The sequence below is a fragment of the Diachasma alloeum genome, unplaced genomic scaffold, assembly GCF_001412515.2.
Source record: "Diachasma alloeum isolate Michigan unplaced genomic scaffold, Dall2.0 Dall_scaffold_01359, whole genome shotgun sequence".
NCBI lineage: Eukaryota > Metazoa > Arthropoda > Insecta > Hymenoptera > Braconidae > Diachasma > Diachasma alloeum.
Window position 1 is genome coordinate 98,099 of NW_021681462.1, and position 10,770 is coordinate 108,868.

Consider the following 10,770-nt stretch of genomic DNA (forward strand, 5'->3'; position numbering starts at 1 on the left):
CGCTCTCTCACTCTCTCACTCTCTCTCACACTCTCTCTCTCACTCTCTCTCTCTCTCTCTCGCTCTCTCTCTCTCTCGCACTCTCTCTCTCTCTCTCTCGCTCTCTCTCTCTCTCGCACTCTCTCTCTCTCTCTCTCGCTCTCTCTCTCTCTCGCACTCTCTCTCTCTCTCTCTCGCTCTCTCTCTCTCTCGCACTCTCTCTCTCTCTCTCTCGCTCTCTCTCTCTCTCGCACTCTCTCTCTCTCTCTCTCGCTCTCTCTCTCTCTCGCACTCTCTCTCTCTCTCTCTCGCTCTCTCTCTCTCTCGCACTCTCTCTCTCTCTCTCTCGCTCTCTCTCTCTCTCGCACTCTCTCTCTCTCTCTCTCGCTCTCTCTCTCTCTCGCACTCTCTCTCTCTCTCTCTCGCTCTCTCTCTCTCTCGCACTCTCTCTCTCTCTCTCTCGCTCTCTCTCTCTCTCGCACTCTCTCTCTCTCTCTCTCGCTCTCTCTCTCTCTCGCACTCTCTCTCTCTCTCTCTCGCTCTCTCTCTCTCTCGCACTCTCTCTCTCTCTCTCTCGCTCTCTCTCTCTCTCGCACTCTCTCTCTCTCTCTCTCGCTCTCTCTCTCTCTCGCACTCTCTCTCTCTCTCTCTCGCTCTCTCTCTCTCTCGCACTCTCTCTCTCTCTCTCTCGCTCTCTCTCTCTCTCGCACTCTCTCTCTCTCTCTCTCGCTCTCTCTCTCTCTCGCACTCTCTCTCTCTCTCTCTCGCTCTCTCTCTCTCTCGCACTCTCTCTCTCTCTCTCTCGCTCTCTCTCTCTCTCGCACTCTCTCTCTCTCTCTCTCGCTCTCTCTCTCTCTCGCACTCTCTCTCTCTCTCTCTCGCTCTCTCTCTCTCTCGCACTCTCTCTCTCTCTCTCTCGCTCTCTCTCTCTCTCGCACTCTCTCTCTCTCTCTCTCGCTCTCTCTCTCTCTCGCACTCTCTCTCTCTCTCTCTCGCTCTCTCTCTCTCTCGCACTCTCTCTCTCTCTCTCTCGCTCTCTCTCTCTCTCGCACTCTCTCTCTCTCTCTCTCGCTCTCTCTCTCTCTCGCACTCTCTCTCTCTCTCTCTCGCTCTCTCTCTCTCTCGCACTCTCTCTCTCTCTCTCTCGCTCTCTCTCTCTCTCGCACTCTCTCTCTCTCTCTCTCGCTCTCTCTCTCTCTCGCACTCTCTCTCTCTCTCTCTCGCTCTCTCTCTCTCTCGCACTCTCTCTCTCTCTCTCTCGCTCTCTCTCTCTCTCGCACTCTCTCTCTCTCTCTCTCGCTCTCTCTCTCTCTCGCACTCTCTCTCTCTCTCTCTCGCTCTCTCTCTCTCTCGCACTCTCTCTCTCTCTCTCTCGCTCTCTCTCTCTCTCGCACTCTCTCTCTCTCTCTCTCGCTCTCTCTCTCTCTCGCACTCTCTCTCTCTCTCTCTCGCTCTCTCTCTCTCTCGCACTCTCTCTCTCTCTCTCTCGCTCTCTCTCTCTCTCGCACTCTCTCTCTCTCTCTCTCGCTCTCTCTCTCTCTCGCACTCTCTCTCTCTCTCTCTCGCTCTCTCTCTCTCTCGCACTCTCTCTCTCTCTCTCTCGCTCTCTCTCTCTCTCTCTCTCTCCCTCTCTCCTCTCCTCTCTTCTCCTCCTAGTCTGTATATCTCGGCGATGATAGGTCATTCTGTTACCCTATCCTCACCAATCAACCCGAAGGCATCATCGAGGTACCAGTCCTTTCTTTCGGGACTAGACTCGGGTCTCAACTACGTTGGTCCCTAGTCTACCCCGACACAGCCTTTAGAATCGCCTAGTTGGAACCCCTGTACATCGGGCCACCTCCCCCTAAACACAGCTGGGCGAATTCTAAAATAGCTAGTGTAACAGCGCCCTTCAGACCTCCAGGGTTCGCGGTTTCATCCATAACCGCTATGCCTTTGGTCTTACATTAGTCTATAGGTCTTCTGATCCAGTCGCGGCTTTCTTCAGCCGCCTCTAGATGTCACTTCCTGTCTCTCTTGTAAGAAGTTTAACATTTCTCTTTCCTATTAAAGGGCATTTCAACCCGTTACGAGAAAATCTCTTTACACACCTCCCTCCTTAAGAGAGGTTTCGACCCGAAACCTATAGTTTCAAGTCAAAACCCTCCAAGAGTAACTACTCTTCACCTTCCGACTCTTCAGTCGGGGGATCTTCCAAAGCTTCCCCACAGGGCTTCATGTCCACTATAGCGCAGTCTTTGGTATTACGATCCGTCATATCAGAAACTTGGTAAAAGTTTCTGGAGTGCTTCTTACAAGGAACACTAGGGAGGTGTTCCCCTCCGATTTTGATCAAACTCATATATGTTGTAGGTGACTCAACACTAAAGGACACGTATTTTTTTTATTGGCTAATACGCGGCTTTAGGAGGTTGGGGGAAATCATGGTCACAAGGTGACCACCTGCGGGGGTGATCTTTCAATCCCACCTATAAGGAGGGTGTTTTTACAAATGTTCATCACGGTAATGAATCGCTTGTGAGAAGTTATAAAAATCACAATTGCTAGTTCCTCTGGGGGTTGAAATGGGGGGGGGGGTAAACTACCCCGTAAAAATTTTGTTTTCCAAAAAAAATAATTACATGCTCAATAATTAATGGCTCATTATTTAATGAAACCAATTGCATTTGGAACAGCATGGAAAAATGCAGAATGCTTATTTTTGGATTTTCCTCGGGACTGAAGTTTTCTGGGGTGAAAAAAAAATACTTTCTCGGAAATATCATCCATCACAGTAGTGATGGTTTTTCTCCATTTCATCAAGGTAATATATAGGTGGTGAGAAATTATGAAAATCATAATTGATAGTTCATTCGGGGGTTGAAATTTGCAGGGGTGAACTACCCCTATAAAAATTTCGTTTTTCAAAAAAAAAATAACCATGGTTCAGAATTTTATAAAACCAATTCCGTTTGAAAGAAGTTGGAAAAATGCAGAATACGTGTGTTTGGATTTTTGCCAAAACTAAAATTTTCTGGGATAAAAAAAAATGATTTCTAGGAAATATCACCCATCACAGTTGTGGAGTTATTTATTCATTCCATCGAAGGAGAAAATAGTTTGTGAGTGATTATGAAAATCACGATTGATAGTTCCTCTGGGGGTTGAAATTTGAAGGGGGGGCTGTAAACTACCCCTGTGAAAATATTGTTAAACAATTATAGGTCAGGATTTCATAAAAATGATTGCATTGGGAAGAACATGGGAAAACGCGGAATACCTTTTTTTTATTTTCCCCGGAACTCAAATTTTCTGGGGAGAAGAAATAATTTATGGGAGTACTGTGAGTTGTCCAAATGATTTAGTATTTACTTAGAAACTCATTGCATCCGTCTTAATCGAGCCTCTACTTCTTTGGCATTTCCCTGTGGTTATCAATATATATATTTTATTATGGATTATAATCGGTACAGAAATGATATTCATAAAAAAAATGGTGCAGGCAGAGAGACTTTCTGCACCACGAGCATCCAACTACTGCAACATTAGAACAACCATCAACGTCACATTGTGGATCAGAAAATTGCCCAACTGCAAAATCAACAGGATTATCAAATTCCTCTGGTTTTTTAACAGTGTAGCCCAATGGTTTCAATGTAGCAATGTAGCTCGGTAATAAGTGGCTACTTTTGAACGAAGCATAGCGAAATAGATTTTGATACCTTGGTGACGATAATTGATTATGAACTAGAGATTGCAATTTATTGCAATTATTACATTGTTTCGTGCATGTAAATTGATGTTATGATTCTAGAGAACGACCGTATCTGAAAAATGACGGACATAATTTTTCCAAATTCTGAAACCGTATACATCAATGGGTTGAATTTTCCCGGTCGTCCCTTTCGGAATCGGCATAGTTAATAATTCTTTATTCCGAGGAGTTGCCTCTTCTACCACTCGAGAGCAATGTCCACTCCATGAATCGATCAACAATAGACTTTTTGGTCCCACGTGTGGAAATAATACTTCTTCCAACCAAATTTTGAAGTGCTCTGAAATGTTTGGAATACGATGAACATTGCAATCAGTGTAAATAACTTGTCACATCTCGTCATACATTAAAAATATCATCTTACCAGAAGTCAGTTTTCCCGATTTTGAAGCCGTTACATAGACATTTGAAGGTCTGAACAGATTCTCCTGGACCCTTACTATTAGAATCAAAATTGAAAATTCAAATATTTGGAATCAGTGAGTTATAAAAGAAATCAATGTTCTCACTTCATAACTTCGATGCCGAGATAAATGCGAAAAAAAGTATACTGTATTATTTCATGATTTTCCCGATGCAATCATTTCCATAAAATCCTGAGCGATATATTTTTTGAATAAAAAAAAAATTATTTAAAAGGGGTAGTTCACCCCTCAAATTTCAACCCCCAGAGGAACTATTAATCGTAATTTTCATAATCACTCACGCTATTTATTACTTCGACGGAATGAATAAATAACTCCACCACTGTAATGGGTGATATTCCCAAGAAATCATTTTTTATGTATCCCAGAAAATTTCAGTTCTGGCGAAAATCCAAAAACACGTATTCTGCATTTTTCCATGTTCTTTCAAACGCAATTGGTTTTATAAAATTCTGAGACAGTTTTTTGTTTGAAAAATGAAATTTTTATAGGGGTAGTTTACCCCCCAAATTTCAACCCCCGGATGAACTATCAATTATGATTTTCATAATTCCTCACCGGCTATATATTACCTTGATGAAACGGATAAAAAATTTCACCAGTGTGATGGGTGATATTTCCGAGCAATAATTTTTTTCGCCCCAGAAAACTTCAGTTCCGGGGAAAAACCAAAAACAGGTATTCTGCATTTTTCCATGCTCTTCCAAATGCAATTGGTTTTATCAAATTATGAGCCATATATAAATTTTTTTTGAAAAACAAAATTTTTACGGGGTAGTTTACCCTCCCAATTTCAACCCCCGGAAGAACTATCAATTGTCATTTTTATAACTTCTCACAAGCTATTCATTACCGTGATGAACATTTGTAAAAACACCCTCCTTATAGGTGGGATTGAAAGATCACCCCCGAAGGTGTTCACCTTCTAATCATGGTTTCCCCCCCTAAAGCCGCGTATTAGCCGACAACGCCGTTGTCAGTTGTCACTTTTGTTACCGACTGAGCAAAAAATCGAGAAACACTACAAATTTTTTTTTGGTTACTGAGAAAGGCGGCGAGATTACTAACTCAGTACGCAGTGCAAGTAAAACGCTATAATAATTAACGGGATTGAGAAAATTTTGAGTTCATTCCTGTTTTAACCTTACATTAAATTTATTACTTATTAAATCATCTCGGTAATAAGTGATATAAGGGCAAATATCACAATCCGTTTTGTAGTCCACACTTTTTTCCACAAACAATTTCGTACGTTTTTTGACGAGACTACGAGTTTTGGAGATACTGCCAGTTTCAGTCGAATAAAATAGAACGAACTCTTTCTTCCACCGAATACGTAAATCAAATTTAATGCAAGAATAATTCTCGACGATAAATATTATTCTCCTGTATCTTCGATTGATAGAAAACTAGAGCAAAAAATCTAGATAATTGATTGAAAATCAATAACTTGAATACGAGAAAAGTTCCAAAGCAACGTGTAAAAATTGTATAAGACGAATTATAGAAAATCATATTATCGTGTGTAACGAGATTTTCTCGTTAAGGGTTGAAATCCCCTTAAAAAGATATGTGAACTCTTAACTTAGTGAAGAGAGACAGTTAGTGACATCTAGAGGCGGCTGAAGAAAGCCGCGACTAGATGAACTGAACGACAAACCGATGAAAGACCTAAGGCATAGCGGTTATGGGTGAAACCTCGACCCCTGGAGGTCTGGAGGACGTTACTAGACTATCGCTATTTTAGAATTCGCCCAGCATGTGCTAGGGGAAAAGGGGCCGACATACAGGCTGTCCAACTGGGCGATTCCATAGGCTAAGTCAGGGTAGACTGGGGACCAACGGCCAGGTGAGAGGACTGGTGCCCCCGGGATCCCATCGGGTTGATTGGTGGGGATAGGGTAACGGAATAACCTATCGTCGCTGAGACGATAGATATCCAGACTAGGGGGAGAAGGCCCTAGTAAGATTCTGAGTTAGTCGAACGCGGACGCTCGAGCGGGGAAGTCGAAAAGATTTCTGCGAGATATACTGTGGTGTTGGCTGGAAAGATGGCCACGGAAATGGTGGGCGAATAGCTCAGCGCAGTCAGGTGCATAACTGATCGTAGCGAACGTAGGGGGATGCTCCTGCATCCCCCATCAACGGAAAAAAGAGTTATTTCGGAACTCTTAGTGACGACTTTGTTGTTTCCGGCGTTATCCGGCTCGGCGAAACAAATGACGAGCGCATGGGCCCGTGGGTCTGGAGTAGAGATCGTCCTCCTGTCGACCCGACCATGTGCCGACATTCGAGTACCCGGAGACGGTGACGTGCGATGACCGAAGCGGTAACTGGTGGCCGAGAGTGTGGGTGGTCGTGAATTGGGTAACAGTGTTCCACTTTGGTCGGATCAGCCTCTCGGCGTCCCAGGCTCTGAGGAGTCCCGGCTGATTCGCAATTAACTATGAAACACTCCCGAGTCGAAATACTGGGGAGGAGAAAGCCTACTGAGAGAGTGAAAAACCCTCCAGGACGAGTGTAAATTCAATTTGCATGGATGATCAGGCCGTGAGGCTTAATTTCCAGCCTGAAATAGTGGCTGGTGACGTTTGGCATAGGATACTCCTAGTGGCCCTCGCCCACTCTACCGTGTCACACTGATGCTAGCTGGGCAACCCTTTGCCCGGCCACAGAAGTCCTCTTAGTGGACGAGTTTGCCTCAGAGGCCGGTTTTCGTCGCATCTCTGCCATCCTTCCTTAGCTTTGTGCATATTTCGAACTTCATTTTCGTCTCTTCCCGTTCATCTAATGAGAGATCATCTGCAATGGGAAACCCCAGTGTTTGAAGCGTGATAGCGTCTTTAAAAATAGCGGATTTAAAGCGGGTGTGCTCCCTTTCACTTTGCCAATTCTGTGGATTAGGTCGACCCCGCATTGCGGTAAACAAATATTAGCCTTAGATAGAATGCCCATGATGTGAGAGTAAAGGTGCTTGTATACTTCATCCGTGTCTGGCACTTTAAAAACCATGAAATTATTTGTTTGCGTTTGTTTGTAGTTTTGTCACTTGTTTTTTCAGGGATTCAACTTCTTCACTCATTGCATTATACTGTAATCCTAGTTTGGTCACCATAGGAGGGAAACGCCGCAGAAGGTCGATTTTTTTTTCTTACCATTGACTGGCTGAGCAGAAAAAACCTAAAAAATTGGAATGCGTCAATTCAAGTGTCTAGAAAATTATAATATTTTTTAAAATTATTTATATCCACAATTCCTGCAGAAAAAAAATTATTTCTAACAGACAGGCAATTTTTTCCCATGTTAAACGAAATTGCCCGTTGTGCGACCTTGCCGAAGTCTCGCTAAACACGCCCGGGCAGTATAGAGTGAATTCGGCAACGCTCGGGCCTAAATAACACGGCGGCGATTCCCTGCGGGGGTGATCAAAGTCGCAAGTTCTCATATGGTGACCAAACTAGGGTTAAGTCGCTTTCTTTATGAAAACTTTTGATATCTTCCATTGAGGACTTTTAGTCGTCGCTGTCGGAGACTCAGTTGACGCCATATCATGCTTATCCCTTTTTAATCCTTGAGTGGTTGCAGCTCTCTACCGAACGTTACTGGTCGCATGGTGGGCAATTGGCAGTCCCGTGTATTTTGCGATTTTGTGAGTACAAAACGTTGGAAAACATCATTTATTTGTAGTCTACGGCTAATTTCGAACCCTCAATCAACAAGAAATATGGATATTGAAGAAGAATAGCCGACGACTAATCCTAGAATTTGATTTTATTACGTACAAATTTTTGATATTTAGGAGTTAAACACAGAAATTTCGGTGAGTCAAGTTTTTAAAAAATTTTATAATTGATTGGTGCGAGTATCGACCAAAAAAATTGTCAATGCGTTCGATTTAGTTGAAAACAGGAATACAACTTTTTTTTAAATTTTTCACAGAGGGGATTTTCGTGTGAGAAACGAAAATCTAAAAAACACTGCGATTCCCCTATTGTGCGACCACTTAAGGGTTCAAATTTCGAGCCTTTTCTCAATTCTATTGAGCTGCTGTATATCAGCCATCGCACTGCACTTTTCACTGGCCACTTGGTATAAAATAATTACCAACACTGTGTTGCAATTGTTGAATTTTTACTTCGGGGGAGTGTTTGTGGGTAGGGCCTTCATAACTGTATTAGTTTATCGTATTTACGATACGATAAACCGATACGATGACAGACCGATATGAATTCGACTTCAAAATGTATACTCTCCCATTTTTCATCCCAAAAATTGAAGATTACCGACGCCGGAAGCTGAGTGGGCTAGACGCAAGTCTAGTGTGCGAAAGGTTGTGAGTTCGATTTTTTGTGGAACCGAATTTTTCAACGGAAGGCTCCGGTGAGCGGGACGTTGCTAATAGAGTAACCGCCTGTACCGGCATGGGTTCCGTGTGGGTTCCCATGCCACGCCTATGTTCTATAGGAGTGCGAATGCAGTACAGTGTAGAATCCACAGCCGCATGCATAGGGTTGGATAGAGTACCGAAATGAGACTCGAAAGGAGGACTCAAAAAGGGCGTAAAAAAAGTAAAAATTGTTAAACATAGTTAAAACTATTTCACAAATTTATACAATGGAGACTTTATTTTAGTTCAATTTTTTATTACAAAAATTCAAATGTCTCATTTTTAGTGGTCGAAGATAATTTTAACCCATAGAATAGAGTGGAAAATTGTATTTTTAAATGTTACTCTTCGAAAAAATGGAAGAGATTGCTTTTCGAAGTGGAACTTCTAGTCAATTTCAATAAAAGATCAAAAGAATTGATTAATTTTAGTGAATGAATCTTTATTTTTTTCCTCAGGAAGAATTAATAAGAATTATGGGGAACTCAAATGATGCACAAATGTTCTATCGTGCGTTGCATGAAAAGTTCACACCAGCAGACACTGGAATACCTATCACAATGACTAGCGTAGCAACAAAAATGAAAAACCAGGGATTATATGCATCGTGGAAGAAAGAAGAGAAATGACATGCACCCATCAATGAATTTTGGATTGTTGAATGTAGAAACAAGAAAAGAACGACATGATTCTGTATTGTGCATATTAATGATTGAATGTAATGATTGAATTGAATCAGAATGATTTATGTATGAATCCTAAGGGATAATCAATAATAAATCCTTTACCTTTATTTCTGAACTGTGACCAGATTTTCATCTCAGTTGTAATGATTTTTCATTGACCTCAACAAATACGCAATAAAACCCTAACCCGCAATTCTCGAATATCCAAATACGGCCGAATCATTATCTTCGTCCTCGTAACCCGACAAATCTGATACGTCAAAAATCATAACGACAACATTCGACTCCGGGAACAATCAGCAGTTCATTCAAGCTTTGCTTTTAATATTTAGAGCGCCAGGCGATTTTTATGAATGCGGAATCGACGAACCGCAAACGGAACCGTATTTTCTTAAAACTAAATACTGATTGTCTCCAAAAAACCAATAACGACAAGAAATGCAATGAGAACTATACGCAGAAATGTGGATTACGAGGGTACGGGATTTACTCGGTTGTTCAGTGTGCGAGTCGTGGAGAGAGAGGTGGATTCGTGGACGAAAAAATCAATTAACAAAGCCAATCATCCATTGAGAAACCAACAAACCAATGTCTTAAATTCTGAACGGGATATATATAAGTAGATTTTCAATAACGAACCATAATTGTACTGATGTGTTCCGCTATTGAAAAGATTAATACAAAGTTGTAAATTCTTGCAAATTCAAAATTACATCACGGTGACTCGACATAATTGAAAATATTTTACAATAATTTATTAAAACCCAAAAGACTCGAAAATATGCGAATGATGATATTGAGTGTGAAAAACAAGTGGGCCCAACCCAAAACTGATAAGAAGAAGCAAACATGTTGCCCACGAGGTGAACACGAATCCGAGAGAGAGAGAGGATGCGTGAAAGTAGCGTACGTGTGAAAAAAGACGAATTAGGTAGCTACGCGAAATCGAAAGAGAGCTAGGGAAAATATACGAATTTTTTCATTTTCGAACGATAATTGTTCAGATTCTAGATATCAGAGAGCATTCATAATCTTTTCCCGATAATGACTTATTTGTAATATAGTAAATCATGAACATTATCCATCGCAACTAAAGTACCAAAAGGGGGTAGAGAGCTTGAATCAGCCACGTGGCAGATTTACCGGAAGGGAGCATTTCGTAACGGGAAATGGAGATTTTCTCAATCGGAACAGGTAGCTTCTGGTATCAAATGAGCAATTAACGTGTAGAGATCCAGTTTATTTACCGATAGAGAGCTAGTTAAATATTATTATTCTGGATTCCAACCATTAAAATTTAAAGAAAGCAGAAAAATGATTCCCCATCCCCAACCGGCATTCCACAAAGCTCGAATGATGAAATCAGGGTAAAGCGAGTGAAAGGTAGCCAAAACGTATTTCAGATTGCACAACCCCTCTCTCTCTCTCTCTCTCTCTCTCTCTCTCTCTCTCTCTCTCTCTCTCTCTCTCTCTCTCTATCTCACTCTCTCTCACTGTCTCTCACTCTCTCTCACTCTCTCTCTCACTCTCTCTCTC

General features: G+C 41.9%; 1 protein-coding gene across 1 annotated transcript in view; it reads left to right on the forward strand.

Annotated features, from left to right (window-relative positions):
* Positions 1 to 9,349, forward strand: part of LOC107046406 (DNA repair endonuclease XPF) — an 89,139-nt gene extending 79,790 nt beyond the window's left edge. The window contains exon 4 of the mRNA XM_015269018.2: positions 9,007 to 9,349. Coding sequence (XP_015124504.1) covers positions 9,007 to 9,177 — 171 coding nt within the window. The 3' untranslated portion in view covers positions 9,178 to 9,349. The remainder of the gene's footprint in view (positions 1 to 9,006) is intronic.
* Positions 9,350 to 10,770: the final 1,421 nt, after the last annotated feature.